Source organism: Haplochromis burtoni, unplaced genomic scaffold, assembly GCF_018398535.1.
Source record: "Haplochromis burtoni strain Fernald_Lab_line unplaced genomic scaffold, NCSU_Asbu1 Contig_95, whole genome shotgun sequence".
Lineage (NCBI taxonomy): Eukaryota > Metazoa > Chordata > Actinopteri > Cichliformes > Cichlidae > Haplochromis > Haplochromis burtoni.
Window position 1 is genome coordinate 1,244,504 of NW_024582456.1, and position 17,012 is coordinate 1,261,515.

The following is a 17,012-nucleotide window of genomic DNA, read 5'->3' on the forward strand; positions in this document are numbered from 1 at the left end:
TTTATGTTGAAGGAAAGCTTTGATCCTGTTTGTTTGTTTGTTTGTTTTTTAAATGACAAAAGCAGGAAATTAGGTTGAAAACTATGAATATCAATATGAAGACACGTTCTTGACGGCGATGACGATGTTCTCGGTTGTGTTGATGATAGATGCAGGAGTGATGAGTGTGTGTTTGTGACTGTGCAGCCAGTTTTGATAGCCTAACTGTGTTGCGTGTTTCCTTTCATCAGCTTCGGGGCCGTAGCATCTCGCAGAGCATGATTAGCGTAAGCGTGGAATCCGCACCGCTGGGGGCTGCAGGGCGAGCTTGAAGCCTGAAGCGCATTCATCAACGTCCCTGGCAGGGTGCACCTTTCTCAGCCTCACACCACTCAGCTTGCAGTCCTCTCTCTGGCCCCGTTTTCTTCTTTTTCTTTCATTTTTCCCCCCGTTTTTTCTTTTTTCAGTGGCCTTTGTTGTTTTTTTAAGAGATAGGGTGGTTTTTGAAGATTTTTTTCTCCTCCTTTATCAAAGCTTTTACAGTACTGGAACATTTTTGGAGGTGCATGTTGTGAGTAATGGTGAATTGCATCTGTAGCTGTTAATGAGCTTACAGAGACATACATCATAGTGGAGGTTTGCTTTTTGGGGGTTTTCTTTTTAGATTGTTACATCCTTTCCTGTTTTTTACCAAACAATTTGACTTGATGACACTGATGTCTCTGCCTTTAGCTCCCTTCAGTCTCCTTCCAGCAGGTAAACAGTGACTAAAGCAGGTCCTCGCAGATTCATCCCTCAGGTCTGAATATGTAATCACTCTTAGATCTCAGACATGAAAGACTTGCGTACATCTTCCTAAAAAAAATGCCCTCTGAGGTGCCAAGTTGTGTTTTAAATGGTGAGATGTTGAGAAGAGAGGCAAAGTCTGTGAGGAAATAATGGCTCATGATTAGGTAGGCCTTGAAAGAAACTGCTGACTTTGTGTAAGCCATTTAACACACTTCTGGATTAACATTTCTGTCATCATGGTGATAAGTTTACATTTGCACAGAAACTGAATGACACAAAGCCTTCATTGCCTTGGAAAAAGGCCCTCATCTATATAGTCATGAAAAGATCACTCACAGTTATCACTTGACTTTCATTCAGTGAGTTGTACAGCCCTCTTTTGTTCACCTTCATTCGGTTTAATACTAGCTAAAAGAACTGATAGGCTATTTTTAAGAAGATAATCTTTTATAGATTATGTTATATGGTGTACACACTCTAAGTCATCCTTGTCAAGGTGAAATTTTAGGAAACATTCTTTAGGAAACATTCTTACAGGTTCTTACTGGCCTGTCGGGTGAAATCTCAGGCCAACAACCAGCAACCATATGTTTAAGGCCCGCATCAGAGGCTGGATGAACTGTATTAGCGGTCATCCTGAGTCTGTAAATTTTATTCTACGGATTTGCTGACATCTAGTGGCCAAAATTGAAATCACACTATTTAAAAAAAAAATGCACACACAACCACCGTATCAGGTTAAACCACTCCGCTTAAAAACATAGTTCTGGGGGGGGGGTGCATTTTGTAATTACAGGTATCCCGTCATAGTTGGGTTCGTTTTGCCCGGATATAATTATAATATACTTATAATATATGGTTGATATGTGGATTAAATACATTATTTAAGCTCAAGACGTTTGTTGAGAAAGTCGATGAAACTCAGTAGCGTATTAACTTTTTTCAGTGATGCGGCCTATAAGTACATTGTGCACATTTCATTTTCCTCTTTGACCGGCACACCTGCTGTAAGGGAAAGTTAGGACGGTTTATAATAAGAAAAAAAAAATAAAGTGAGTATTCTTAGTTAATATCATACAACATGTGTTGAAAACGACAGTAAATATTGAGAGTGACTCTTAAAGTTGATATTGAAATCGATTAATGATAGCCTTACCGCTAATGGGCAGATGTTAATTAGCTAACGCATTGGTCTCTATTTATTTGACAAAAGACGCTACAATTTAAAGTCAAAATCTTGGATAACGCATGCAATTAATGTGCAAACAAGAATGTCACATTTTATTCTGTAAAACAAACGTACACAAAAATCGGATTTCTCGTCAGCATGTGGCCATTAGCTAGCATCAGGTTTAACGATTCTACTTGATCACAAAATGGCGGCGGGGTAAAAGTAGAGGGCCTTGATGTTTTTGCAACGGTAAATTTTGGTTGGCAAAAATTAATTGCATTTTTTTAATCGCTGAAAATTTAGAGTATCGCTTTTCATCAGCCGAAAAAATTGAGAGGGGGCGAAAATGACTGGCAGAGCACGAGCGAGATCCAGAGGAAGAGCGCGTGGGCAGGAGACTGCAGCGCCTGGAGCGGTAAGGACACCTTTGAATTTACAGTTAAATAATCCTTTAAAAAAATCATATTCCCATTACACGCTGGTTAACTACTTTGATTCAGCAGGGGACAGTGGTGCATACAGCTTAGGCCGCATGGCCGATAGAAAGACAACAGGCTGATATTTACTGTGCCAAGCCTTATATTACCCAATGGTCTGTATCTGTAATGCCAACAAGTTATTATGGGTTTTTTTTTGTTATTTCTTTTGTACCCCTCACCCGGAAAAGGCTTATAGGATGTCCTCACACCGCTGGGCATGCGCACTGGACAAGTTTGTGAATTCAAAACTGGAGAAGGAAATCATCTAGGCTTTTCAAATTGGTACCATATGAGTTAAAAGGTTGAGGGATGGCAGTGCCGACTGCCAGTATTTTTCCCTCTATACTGAAATTTGCCTCAAACATGCACCAGCAGGGTTGCTCCATTTGTTTTTGTGCTTGTATTATCAAGATCTACCTCACTATATAAAATACCTTGAAATAATTAGCTGTTAACCCATTCTGTATAAATAAAATGGAAGTGACTCATGAAACTAAGAAAAATTATGTGTCAGGACTGCGTTTCTGCATTTTTATTTTTTTTTTTGTCACAGTGGGAATTCTCTCCATTATCCACAGGACTCACTGTTGTCATTGCCCATAATCTTTGAAAAAGACATGTACTGCATAAAACATGCTCAGCATTTCATTTACAGAACGTAATTGTTCTTCTCACCTGTTAAAAGTGAAACGGCACACAGTGGCAGTCATTTCTAAAGTTGGACTTTAAATCTGAATTTTTCCAGATTAAAATGATTTTACATAATTTTGTCTCACCCTGTTGCATAAAATGCAGAAACAAGCCGAGGTGTGAAAAACGTTTTCCAAGCGTAATTCTTTATTTACTACAGAAAATACTGAGAACTTGCAGCATTAATGTGCTGTGGAAAATGTAAAGGGAAAACATTCTCTCTGGTATATTTATCTCATTCTTGAATGCGCACATTAAAAGTAATTGTCAAAAATGTGTCTGCAGAGTTAAGTTCTTTCTCGTGAAAAGAATGACCATGCTTAAAGCGACGTCACTTCTCCAACCTTCCTTTTGTTTTGTTTTTTTGTTGTTGTTTTTTCTTCAAGAGTCAGGCCCAAGAGCCGGCACCAGCAGCTGCCCCTCCCCCAGAGGCGGGGGACCTGGGTGGTAGAGGGAGGCAGAAAGGTGCTCCAGGACCCTTCAGTGCAGAAGGTGCAGTCAAACAAAAAGTCGAGCTACATTTCTTCTGTTAAATATCTTTGTTTGTCCTTTCTTTACTCCATTTATAAGTAAAGTTAAAAATGTAAACTGATGAGGACTGCACTGCACAGGAAACCATCTCTTCTAATTGTGGAAAGAAATAAGGCAGTCCGATTCGATAACACTTTCTGTGCATCGCTAGAAATGTAAAATGCAGATTATATATTTGTAGACTGACACTATTGCCTTGTTGTTTTTTACATTCATATTAGTGCATGTGGACTGTTAACAGTCTTCATTTGTTTTCATTAGCTCTTCTACAGATTTCAGCTGGATTTCAGCAGGTGAAGCTTGGAGAAAGAGGTGGACGCCGCCGGGATTTTCATGATGCAGGCGTTAACACGAGGCAGGCAATGGAGCATGTGAAGGAATCCAAATGCGGTCAGTAGTTTTAAATCGAAACGATGCCAAATGTAACTTTCTGTAATCTGTGTTGAGGTTTGAAAATTACTACTAAAATTCTGTGTGTGTTCACTTCCTCAGGAGTAACTGGTAATCCCATTCAGCTGACCGCAAACTTCTTTCGCATCCTGTCCCGCCCTCAGTGGGTTCTGTATCAGTACCATGTGGACTTCAAACCACAAATGGAGTCGCGACGACTGAGATCTGCGCTCCTCTTCCAGCACGAGGAAACACTAGGCTCAGCACAGAGCTTCGATGGAGCTCTGCTTTTTCTGCCGAACAGATTGCACAGCAAGGTACTGTGATGCTCCAAACATCGCGCGTTATGAAGAAAGTGTTTGTGCATGCAGATGGAATTGCCTGTTCGTTATCATTGTAAAAAGAGTTGGTTTCCATAAATCAGTCAGCCTGAATGATCAGGTTAGTGTTAATCTCTTGAGAGATTGGAGTTATTGATTGCAAAACACTGAATTCCTGTAATTCTTTCAAAGTAGTAGTTGTTATATTATAAATGGCACAGGAGTTGACAAAGGCGTTGCTTGGTGGCTTGGAAAGTTGTGGTCTTTTGGCAAGCCTGGATTTTCCTCTTATCCAGTGTCTAACCCTCGTGTTTAGGAGACTGTGGTCTATAGCGAGACCAGAAATGGAGAGAAGGTTCAGATAACAATCACCCTGACGAATGAACTGCCACCCTCTTCACCAGTGTGCATTCAGTTTTACAATATCATATTCCGAAGGTAAGCTTTCCACCTTTCAGAGCTTCTTTTTAAAAAGTGATGTGCAGCAATATTTTTCGAATGCATCTGCCAATTTAATAAAGTGATTTGCAACTGATTCGTAGTTTATGATTGTTGATCGGTAAAGTAAATAGTTGCATTTAATTGCAAACATTTTGACGTTGGTACAACTCACCAAAGTATTTTTGATGACTGGAAGCTTTAATGTCTACAGGATTTTGAGAATTCTCAACATGCAGCAGATTGGACGCAACTACTACAGCCCCAGTGATCCCCTTAACATCCCACAGCACAAGTATAGTTCTTTTGTTTTTTCTTATATTAAAATTTAAGGCCTAACATTAACTGCACAAGTTTTTATATGTATCAACATGAATGAACTTATCATTTTTCTCAGTACACAGTAACATCGACCGTCTGCAGGCAAAGTCCTCACAGTTTTTGCCCACTCATACATGATTGTGCCTGGCATAGTTGCCAGATGAAAAGGGTTTGGGGGGTATTTGCTTATCAACAGGTATTTAAAAAAAACATTACAAGCTAAAACAATTTCCTCTAAAACCTGATGGTGTCGGTTAGATCTGAAACTTTTAAACTCCTCATAAATGTCAAAGTAAAAGCAATGTATTCTTAACTGTTTTAGAAATTACGTAATTTAAAAAAAATAATTATTATTTGTATTTATTTAAAATTTTATGCTAGGTTGACCATCTGGCCAGGGTACACCACCAACATCTTGCAGTACGAGTCCTGTATCATGATGTGCACTGACGTGAGCCACAAGGTGCTGCGCAGTGAGACAGTCCTCGACTTTATGGTCAACTTGAGGCAGCAATGTGGAAGTCAGCGCTTTACTGAGATCTGTGAGAAGGAGCTTGTCGGGCTCATAATCCTCACGAAGTAAGATTTGCATTTAGCATCTTGTTTTTGTACTTGTGATGTGTATCACTCTAATGCAGGGGTGTCGAACTCCAGGCCTCGAGGGCCGGTGTCCTGGAGGTTTTAGATATCACCTTGGGTCAACACACCTGAATCAAATGATTAGTTCATTACCAGGCCTCTGGAGAACTTCAAGACATGTTTAGGAAGTAAGTTAGCCATTTAAATTGGCTGTGTTGGATCAAGGACACATCTAAAACCTGCAGGACACCGGCCCTCGAGGCCTAGAGTTCGACACCTGTGCGCTGATGCATTAGTTTCACAGTGCTTATGTGTAATCATATGTGACTTACTACTTGTGTTTATTTCTAATGTTTAGGTACAACAACAAAACCTACCGGATTGATGGTATTGCTTGGGATCACACTCCCAGCAACACATTCAAGAGGGGAGATGCTGACATTTCCTTTAAGAACTACTTCAAGAGTGTGGGTATTGTGCACTCAACATTTAAAAACAAAAAAAAAACCCCTCAAGTTCTCATTACATGGACAATTACTGGCAAAGGCAAATATAAGAAATGGAACTAAAATTATCTAACTATTTAAAGGGCTAAAATTCAGATTGTGCAAAATTTAAGAAAGAATTTGCATTTCGTGTCACTGGTGCAAAGTTTTTAAAGTGCTGCAAGTAGTAACTTTATGGTAAATTGTCTCAGTTTCAGTCCACACTCAAATATTTATACTTCCTGTTCTTAGCAATATGGCCTGGACATCACTGATGAAAACCAGGTGCTGCTGATCAGCTATGTGAAGAGGATGGGTCCTGCTGGAGCGCCACCTCCTGGTCCAGCCATGCTTATCCCAGAGCTGTGCTACCTAACAGGTTTAACCTTATTCTGTGCCATTTGGCCCTTTTCGGATAAATGTGCCTCTTTGTTAATCTGCAGGCATCTGTAAATATACGCTTCACGTCTAAGGACCTCAGTCCGTCTGCATTAAAGTTACAATGCTAATCTTACAAACATGTATGTACCACTTTCAACAAGGTACAAGTCAGAAATGTTTGCAGTTAGATTCACTAATAGTAATCCACAAGAAGGTATTTAGTTTGTTTATTCTGATACCTGAAACATTGGCCTCAGATGTGTTTTTACAAGGAAGTTGTTTTATTATAACTAACTTTTTATAGGAATTGGATATTTTACATTTTGATTGGTTGTGTTTAACAGGCTTGACTGATAAGATGCGAGCTGATTTCAGCATCATGAAGGACTTGAGTACCCACACCAGACTGACCCCAGAGCAGAGGGAGGGACGCCTCAACAGATTTATCACTAATATACAGAGGTAGGTGACAGTCACTAGTAGAATCAGAATCAGAATAGAAATAAACGGATTGTTTTGAGTTATTGCCTAGGTGGTCTTTAATAGCTAGGCAATAATATATAAAACAATGATTTAGTGTTAACACTGGACTTGTCACATCTATACTGTGCTTAAGAGGAGAGGTGATTTTTGAGGCATATATTTTCAATTGATCATGACAATTAAAGCTCTGATTTTTTTTCCCTAGAAGTTGTCTTCATCTCAGACACACTTTGGGTGTTCTGATAATATACTCAAAAGTTGACTGCAAATTTCTTCGTCATTATGTTCTGTCTGTAAGATTCCTGGCTTTGATTTACAGCTTAAATTATTTCACAGGAACGCTGACGCGCAAGCCGAGTTGGATAAGTGGGGACTCAGCTTTGATAAGCAACTTCTAAATCTGGCTGGCAGAGTCCTCCCTGTGGAGAGGATTTACCAGGGGTCAAGATCGGTATAATTTCTTCTTCTCAGTTAATTAAACAGATACATTTAAGGGCTCATTTAATATGTTTAATATAATTATCACATAGTATGACTACAACCCCTGGGCCGCTGACTGGGCCAAAGAGATGCGTGGATTAGCTGTGATGAGCGCTCCTCCCTTGAACAACTGGCTCCTCTTTCACACCCGTCGTAACGGCAATGAAGCCAGTTCTCTTCTACAGACTCTCAGCAGAGTCTCAGGCCCACTGGGAATCGCCATGGGAAAACCTGTCATGTGAGTTTAGCATTTTTAAGTATTTCTGCAACACATTTTTTTTTTTTTTTTTATCACAATGGACTGTCACGTATGTAAAGTGAAATTTTTGACTGTAACACTTGTAGGTTTTTTTTTTTCTTGTCTTTTAATTCACAAACGTTATCGTGCATCCTTGTTTTTCTGTAGGATACAGTATGAAGATCATCAGGAATCTCTCCTCGCAGCCCTGCGGCACAGTGTTGGACCCCAGATAGAGATGGTTGGTGATGTGTGAAGTGCACACACTTGTACATTTACATTTCAGTTTTCAGGTCTAAAATGTTTTTTATGAACCACATTTGCATTTAAATGCTCGAATTGTAGCCATTTTTTATAACTGACAGAAACTGCAGGTCAGTGTATTGTAGTTATGTCACATTGCATTTTTGCCATCAGGGATCTTAATTTTGACGTTTCCCAAAGCGGTACCAGACCTCAAGGTGTTTCTGTTTGTTAGGTGGTGGTAGTCCTCCCCAACAACAGGAAGGATAAGTATGACAGCGTTAAGAAGTTCCTTTGTGTGGACTGCCCCACTCCCAGCCAGTGTGTGGTGGCCCGTACCCTCAGCCGACCTCAGGCACTCATGACTATAGCTACAAAGATTGCGCTGCAGATGGCTTGCAAGATGGGAGGGGAACTCTGGAGTGTGGAAATCCCTGTAAGTCCCACACAAACTAAATACTTCAGATGTCAGAGATTAAAGTTTAAGGTGTTTTGGAAAGCAAAGAGAAGTAACTTTTGAATTGATTAAACTTTCTGGTGCTTTAGATGAGAATGTGTATATTTTTTTTTTTTTCCTTTCATCCAAAACTGGTTTGATTGGGTTCACAATGCCTCTGACTGTCCTTGGGATGACTTCTTAAAAATAGATCCCCAGTTTGATCTCTGGAGGTGCAGAAATCATCTATGGTTCTGTAGCTGTCCAACATTAAGAAAAAGAAAGAAAATCTGCTAAGTCATACATCCGGAGCTACCTGCTGTGGCAACCCCTTGTGATATTGTCATGTTTGTGCAGCTCAAACAGCTGATGATCGTGGGCATCGACTGCTACCATGACACCGCTGCTGGGAAAAGGTCTATTGGTGCTCTAGTGGCCAGTCTCAACCAAAGCATGAGCAGGTTGGTTTCTGTAACTGAGTTGGGAATTCACACTGGGAGCAGTGCAATGCTCTCTGTTATGTTCAACATGTACAGTTAATGATTCAAATGTTTTTCAAGGTGGTTCTCAAAGTGTGTGCTGCAGCACAAAGGTCAGGAGATCATGGATGAGCTGAAGAAGACTTTGAGTGGCAAGTTTCTTTTGTCATTTCAAAAACTTTTACTTTTAAATACACAGAGGATCTCAGAAACTGTCTTAACACTTTGTTTTCCAGCTGCCCTGAAAGAGTATTTGAGGTTCAATGGCTGTCTGCCTTCACGCATCATCGTTTACCGAGACGGAGTGGGGGATGGGCAGTTGCACAGTGTGGTGAACTATGAGGTTCAGCAGATCATGGACTCCATCAAGTCAATGGGGCAAGACTACAAGTGAGTTTTTACATCTCCAACGGTTATGGTGTTTTTTAAATCTCTAAAAACGGTTGCCCTCAGAGGCAGTTAAATTTGCATTTGATAACACAAATGGTCATACATGATTCCTTCCTTTGATTTGAGAATTGTAAGGACAGTAAAGTAAAATGACTGGTTGGAACATGGACATTTTTGTAGTGCTGTTAGTATTTATTCCTGAGCATCAAAAGAACAAAGTTGAGATTATTTAGTAGAAGTGTCAGGTTTTCCCAGAGCCTCTGTCCTTTTGTTGTAGCCCAAAGCTGAGTGTGGTGGTGGTGAAGAAACGCATAAGCAGCAGGTTTTTCGCCCACATAAATGGCAAGGTGTCCAATCCTCCTCCTGGCACCATCGTTGACGCAGAGGTCACCCGGCCAGAGTGGTACGTCTTGTTTTGAGGGGGGGGCGGGGTTTTTGTTTTGTTTTTTTTTTTGTTTTTTTTAGCTGTTAACGGTCTTTTGATATTTACATAGGAGCAGTTGTATTGTGACAGTACTGTTGCACGTTTGTTTTCTAGGTATGACTTCTATATTGTGAGCCAAGCTGTTCGCAGTGGGAGTGTCTCACCAACCCACTACAATGTCGTGTATGACACCAGTGGACTCAAGCCAGATCACATGCAGCGGCTCACCTACAAGCTCTGCCACATGTACTACAACTGGCAGGTAGGCTGGCATCAGAGTGACCTTATGGAAGTAAAAATCTTTCTACACTGAAAATGTTGTCTTCATCTAAACTGGTCATAATCAGGCGTCTTTCTCCTCAGTGTTTTTAAGGAGTTTTCATTAAATGATGATATTTTTGAATGATCGACTCTAATTTAAAAATTTACAAAGCAATACAATTTAATTTTAATGGAGGGAGAATATCAGTCAAAAATCAATGAGTGATATAATTATTTGATCCCCTACAACCCAGCCAGAATTCTGACTCAAATTGGCAAATTACAATCAAGGAGTTCAAGAGTGTCTAATTATAAAGCACACCTGTCTACAGAATCAATTTCTTCAATTAATTATATTTTTCAGTAATTGAAAAAGAGCTGTCAAAGGACAAACGGGGAATGGGATGTAAGAAGGTGACAATTACTGGTGCAATTATCTGGAAATATAAAATGTCCATCAGTTGCCCTCGGTTTGGAGCTCCACATATGATCTTTGCTCATGGGGTGCACAAGAAAGGTGGTCATCAGCACAAAACTACATGCCAGGAGCTTGTTAGAGATCTGAAGGCAGCTGGGACTACGGACACCAGAAAGGCACATGGCACACCCATCTTAAGTTTGCCAGTGAACAACTAAATGATTTAGAGAAGGCTTTGAAAGTGCTGCGGTCAGATGAAACCAAAATTGAGCTCTTTGGCATCAGCTCAACCCGCTGTGTTTGTAGGACAAGAAATGCAGAGTATTACCAAAGAACATGATCTCTGCAGTCAAACATGAAGGTGGAAACTTTGTACTTTGGAGGTGTTTTTCCGATAAGAGCACAGAAGACTAAAGGTGGGTCCGAATTAGGGCTGCCACAAACAATTATTTTGATAGTCGACTAGTCACTGATTATTTTTGCGATTAGTCGACTAATCAGATCATGCATCCATTGGACGTAAAACGTACAGTTTATTGCACCAGCAGTATCTGCTCTTATATAACTATCATTAGTTTACAGCTTTAAGTGTTTATGGTATGTGTTAACTAAAAATAAAGACAAGATGATAGTTTATTAAAGTTTGTTTTGGTGGAGTTTAATAAACTCAGCCGTTGCTCCTTGCTATCTAAAATATAACAGGACACCGGAGTATATTCTCGCGCATCTCACACTTCTGATAGTCAGTTGTCTGCTTGATGTTTATTCAGCTGTGTAAAAACTAACTTTAATCTCAGCCAAAACTCAGGAACAAATAAAATACAAAAAAAAAAAAAAAAGCCAAACGATAACATTTTTAAGTTATCTAACTGACTTATATATGTTTAACCTGAGTAGTGAAAGACGGCGGTGGGTTTGAAAACGATTTGCCGGGAGTCCGGTGTTCTCACGGGCTCTAGTGAGCCTTGAACCCCGGCTCGCTATCGAGCTGGTGGGTAACAGACGTCTCCGAAAACGTCGGAGCGCTTTTGAAAATATGTGGTGTCTTGATAAACTGAGCAGATATTTGAGGTTTACACAGCTACATTCTCGCCTGAAAATATGTTAAACGTTTATTTTGTGACCCAGAAAGAATAATAAGAGTAATATTAAAACTAACTAGCTGCCGCCATTGTTGGAAACTGAGCAGGGCCGCGCTATGAATTCTGGGACACAGCTTTCTTCTTCTTCGGGGTTTAACGGCAGCTGGCATCCTTGTACATGCAGTGCTGCCATCTTCTGTTTCAGTCCGTTATTACACTCTTAAATCTACTACTTATTCCTGCGTCTTTTGGGATCTTACAAAGCTTCAAACGACGCGTCAACTATTAAATTAGTCGTCGACGATTTTGATAGTTGACTAATCGTGGCAGCCCTAGTCCGAATCAGTCTTCCAGCATGATGATGACCGGCCAAAGAAGTAGTACATTAAGGTCATTGAGTGGTCTAGTCAGTTTCCAGACCTCAATTGTATAGAAAACCTGTGGAGGGAGCTTAAGCTTTGAGTTCCCAAGTGGCAACTCAGAAACCTAAAGGATTTAGTTTCTGTAAAAAGGACCGGGCCAAAATCACTCCAGAGATGTGTGCAAACCTGGTGACAGACTATACGGCTGTACTGGCCAAGAGTTCCTTCACCAAGTACCCACTTGTGTTTTACTTGTGTATCAAATACTTTTTTCACTCAGTGACATGTGAATCCATTCATAACTCTGATATAATGTTTTTTTTTCTGTATTTGTTAAAATAAAACTGCCATTAAAAATTAGACTTCATTTCTGTGTAAGTGAGCAAACGTATAAATTCAGCAGGGATCAAATAATTTTCCCGACTGTGTAAATGTCACTGACTTTGGCATTGTGTTGGTCATGCCTGATTGTTTTTCTTTGTGCTTTAGGGGATCATCAGAGTGCCTGCTCCCTGCCAGTACGCCCACAAGTTGGCTTTCCTTGTGGGTCAGAGCATCCACAAAGAGCCCAATATGAAGCTGGATGACCAGCTTTTCTACCTTTAAAGATAAAAAGGCCCAGTTTGCATAGAAAATCTTATTTACTCGTTTTTGTTGTTTGAGCTTAGTTGTTGTTGTTGTTGTTTGGGAGGCCAAATTGAATGCAGTAGTTCATCAGTTATACTTTGAGGATCTGTTCGGGTTTAAGTGAAGGGAAAAGTCTTTTTTTTGTTGAGTATCTATAATCTTTGGTTTTGTTATATTTGAGCCTTTTATTGTTATCATTTGCAACAAGATTTAACCTAGATGCTGTCACACTTTCTGTATTCATTTACTCAAATCAATAAATCTGAGTTTGTAATTCCTGGCATTTCAAAGCAAGTCAGTCCAATATTACATTACAAAATATCAAATTTATTTATTTTTTTATATAAAAGATTGCACATGCACACCCACACAATAATTTGTAACCATCAATATAGGCTGATAATTCTTATCATAAAGCTAGCACACAGTTGCAGACTTTTAAACAATATGGTCTTCAAGACACCATGGGGAAAGCTTAAACTGTTTGATTATAAATTTAAATGTACAAAAAAGGCAGTCTGAAAATCAAGTATAAACATTTAAAAACAATTTAACAAATGGACAAAGTACAAAAAGAGCAACAGTCACTCAAAATGAAGAGAAGCAATGTCTGAGGAAGTGGTTCATAAAAAGGAAAAAGGTGTTCATCAGTTTACTGTAGGTGCAGATGGCGGTCTGGCCGAGAATTGTACAGAAAGCATCAGAATGTTTTGCATACATTCTTGTTTTGTTTTTTTTTCGTCTTTGTTTTTGGCAGTTTCAGTTCAACTCTTGTGTATAGAAAATAGTCTGGATTTAAACGGCATGGGAGGATGAAATGGGAAACTGAATGATGTAAGGTAGGAGGAGGTGGACTGTTCCATTTCACGCACAAGGATGGACATCTGCACAATCCCTTAGGGCAGCTTTGAAAATACATTGGCCTTCAATTCATTGTACATTCACTACTCTACATTAAGGTGTAGATATATATATAGATATATCGATATACAGTACTTGTATCCTGCACCAACATAAAGTGGGACACTGAACAGGCATCACTGACGGATTGGCTTGAAGAAAAGTATTTCAGATCAAATATATTTTGGGTTAGGAGGGGCAGCATAGAGGTAGCCTTGTGTCTCACTGTTTACTACTGTGAAGTCATCAAACCTGTAGCATTTAGTGAAGCTCAGAAGTGTTGCATGTTAGAAATCCACCGCAGTACAATGGCTGATTTGATCTGCCGATGCCATATCGCACAGTAACTATTTCTTTAATGCAACTGTAAAGTCATGTTTTAATTTGGGAGTATAGTGTCAACTTTTAAAAAATCTCCATACATATGAATGTGGTATAGGGGGAGAATTTTCAAAAGTTTTTCTAGGATTACAAAAATGTTTATTTTTGAGAGGTTTAACAATAAATGGACGACAACACTGGAGACTTGAATAGTTCTACGTAAGCTCTGTCGCATGGAAACACAACAGTCACACAATACCCTGCATGTCACAAGTTGGGATTGACATTTGCGAACGGCTTTTATGAAGTAACATAAATGAATAGTAGGCATGAAACTGCATGCTCTACTGCAGCGGTCCCCAACCCCCGGGCCTCGGACCGGTACCGGGCCACGACAGTTGAGGCTCAGGTGTGAAATGTATAGTTTTCAGGGTTATTTTGTTATCGTTTACTCAGTTTTCCTTGGTCTTTTCACGTGTGTTATGAATAAATTTTCGTTTTTTCGGTACCGGTACTAGTTTTATTTTGTTGTATTTATCCGCGACACCTTAAAGGCCGGTCCATGAAAATATTGTCGGGCATAAACCGGTCCGTGGTGCAAAAAAGTTTGGGGACCGCTGCTCTACTGGACAAAGTACTACCCATTGTGCAATTATAAGGCAAATACATGGAGGTTGGATATACTAGGCATTGTCATTTAGGCTGATTTGACTGCAAAGACCCTGTAGTAAATACAGTATGTGCTTGTTGCTGACACGTCTCTGGGGAGGGAAATATGCCTATATCACAGCTGTTGAAGTAGGGCAGAAGAGAAGGAGTTAATTCTGCTGATTTGTCAACGTTTACTGCACAGTATGTCAGCTATGCTGACTTAAAAGTACTGCATGCTCCAGGTTCCACACTAACCCCGTTGCATCGTATGCGATCTGAAGGGGCCAGGAGGGAATGTGCTGAAGTAACGCATGCAAACCTTGTGTACAATTTACGACTGGCTGTTTTGGACTAGCTCAAGTAAAGACACTCAAATCCATCTTCACATCAAATTCAAACTGGACTCCAAGGTTTAAGTGAGCCCTCAGTATTTGAACGACATTCTGGTTTCTGTGTACAACACACTTGACTCATGATGTCTCTTAAGTGTCACACTTGACCAAGCAGAAAATGGAAATCGCTGCAGGCTCCGGCTTTCCTTTCTACAGCAAAATCTCATCAGCCAGAGAGTTGGAGGTAAGATCACTACATCGTCCGACATTATGAGGTCTTGGGACCGTAATATGAAATGTTTTTGAAAATATGAGTGGATACTGTTCGACAAAGTACAAATATTCTAGTGTACAACAGATGTAAAAGAATAAAGCATTTGCTAAAGCTCACAAATGCCACCTGTCCACTGCATTTGGATGAGTTTGTTTTTAAAACACTACAAGGATATGGCTGACACTCTCCAAGTATGTCAAGAAATTATTTTACAGCGCCAAGTCTTTGCAATAGTCTCTTCCCTTTGGAGAGCAGTCCCTTTTTCTTTTTGGAGTACATGTCCATTGGGGCCCTGATGGGACTGCCGGGCCCCACGGTGGCGGGGCCAGAGCCAGGGATGTGTGGACGCACTGTGGAAGAGGCTGCTCTTCTGGGCGGACCCGATTTTTCCAATGGAACCTAATGGGAGACCCGTAAGGGACAGTTGAGGGTGTTAAAAAGCCAACCGTCTCTAACACCCCTGTCACTACTCCCCTCCTTCTCTTAAGTCCTTTCTGTCTCAGCTGGGCCAGCATAGCTCTGAAGTCTACTGCCCTCCCTGGATGTTGACCCAACCCACCCACTCTGTCAGGTAGAAACAGTGTTTGTACATATAGCTTTTTTTTCTTTTCTTTTTTTTTTTTTAAATGAAGCTGCTATGAATAAACTACAGGAACATGGAATTTTAGACTTGACATTGACTAACTTCCACATCAGTTTAAGGTGACAACATTTCCCAACACTGTCTGTCAAAGGCGGGGCAGTTCCTCTCACATAAAAAGATACATTTGCATTTTGGGACAGATCTACATCACATTCACCTTCCTCCCTCTTACATATACATATTTACTGATACAACTGGGTTACAGAGAAACCACCAGCCACTCTTCCTTTTCTGTAATCATGAGCTAAAAGGCTCCTTTAAATTGCACTTTGGGAAGACACAGGACAAAAGATCACATTTGTACGAAGTTGCATTTATATATACATGTGTCAACGCACAGTAATTTACACACGGGTAAAAATGAAGTGTGATTTTGAAAGCTAGTCTACGTGACCTTTGAGAGAAAATTGTTTGTCCAATTACAAGTCAAAGCACAAAATAAAATGCACCACTGCTCAGAGTCAGGCTTCCGCCTTGGCATTTTAGCTAAATGCTAATGCAGCTGTTTTGCACGGCACCTTCAGTGCCATTTGCAGTGGTCGCTGTGCAGCAAAAGTTGCATAGTCGCACTTGAATTAAGAACCAGTTCTTGGTCGTCAACTAGCTAATCTTGGTTCACAGGATTAGGACTGATTTGAAAACCAGATCACAAACAAGAAAAGGCAAAATAATAATAATAACAAAACCCATCCTAAATTTGGCTACAGGAAGAAGAAAAAACGTGACAATTTGAAGTGTAAAACCAAACAAGCTTGTTTAAAATGTTTATTTTTGTGAATGTGGTTTTGCATAGAATTGCTCGATTTTCTGCTTTTCCTTGATTTTACTGTATATCTAATTTGAACTGTTATTTTCCAGATTTGAGGGTCGCTGTGCAACAATGGCCTTTTAGCTTACCATGACTTACAGCAGGAGCCTTGCTTCAGGAGACGGACATTGTCATGTACAACACTCAGAGAAACAACTGAAGATACCACACCTTTTTTTGTCTAATGCATTGGCTAGGGTTTCTATGTCCTACCAACAAACAGCATCAAGTTTTTTGGTAACACAGAGAAGTTTCCTAAAACAACCTACAGGAATGTCATACAAAGTATACATGTTGCATACCAGAAACTAAGGGTACCCATGACATCTGCATTAGACGAGGGGAGCGTAATCTTGGTATCCTCAGTTGCTCACTTACGTGACGGAAACAGAGCCTTTAAGGTGTGAAATGAACACTCTTCTTCTGTTTTGCCAAGCAGGTGAGGAAAAGAAATAAAAACAAAAAAATATGGTGATGGCATTTCAATAGTTTGCACTATGATAATGGCAAATTAGAACACAAGGAAGGAAATATCTAATGACACCTATTAATATATTCTTTTTTAACAATTGCATTATTTGTTAAAACACAAAAATAACATCACATA

At 39.9% G+C, this 17,012-nt stretch overlaps 2 protein-coding genes across 4 annotated transcripts in view; one reads left to right on the forward strand and one right to left on the reverse strand.

Annotated features, from left to right (window-relative positions):
- The first annotated feature begins 1,693 nt into the window (after positions 1-1,693).
- piwil1 (piwi-like RNA-mediated gene silencing 1) lies at positions 1,694-12,750 on the forward strand. Its single transcript, XM_042222793.1, has 21 exons — positions 1,694-1,820; positions 2,243-2,354; positions 3,495-3,600; positions 3,901-4,029; positions 4,132-4,346; positions 4,666-4,787; positions 5,002-5,082; positions 5,490-5,687; positions 6,046-6,154; positions 6,425-6,551; positions 6,898-7,015; positions 7,373-7,487; positions 7,567-7,754; positions 7,923-7,995; positions 8,233-8,433; positions 8,791-8,894; positions 8,994-9,064; positions 9,149-9,302; positions 9,580-9,705; positions 9,841-9,988; positions 12,339-12,750. The coding sequence occupies exons 2-21, from the start codon at positions 2,286-2,288 to the stop codon at positions 12,453-12,455; spliced, it is 2,571 nt and encodes an 856-aa protein (XP_042078727.1). The 5' UTR covers positions 1,694-1,820; positions 2,243-2,285; the 3' UTR covers positions 12,456-12,750.
- Positions 12,751-14,220: 1,470 nt separating this feature from the next.
- rimbp2b (RIMS binding protein 2b) overlaps positions 14,221-17,012 on the reverse strand; it is a 103,550-nt gene continuing 100,758 nt past the window's right edge. For all 3 annotated transcript variants that reach the window (XM_042222800.1, XM_042222801.1, XM_014335065.2), the window contains one exon: positions 14,221-15,353. In XM_042222800.1, the coding sequence (XP_042078734.1) occupies positions 15,159-15,353 (195 nt within the window). In that variant the 3' untranslated portion in view covers positions 14,221-15,158. The remainder of the gene's footprint in view (positions 15,354-17,012) is intronic.

What these genes read in the sequence shown, in the direction of transcription:
- piwil1 (XM_042222793.1), top strand. Translation starts at nt 2,286, where the DNA reads ATGACTGGCAGAGCACGAGCGAGATCCAGAGGAAGAGCGCGTGGGCAG. An exon ending in TTTATCACTAATATACAGAG is followed by an intron (nt 7,016 to 7,372) that starts GTAGGTGACAGT and finishes ATTATTTCACAG; the next exon opens with GAACGCTGACGCGCAAGCCG. An exon ending in GCTGAAGAAGACTTTGAGTG is followed by an intron (nt 9,065 to 9,148) that starts GCAAGTTTCTTT and finishes TTTGTTTTCCAG; the next exon opens with CTGCCCTGAAAGAGTATTTG.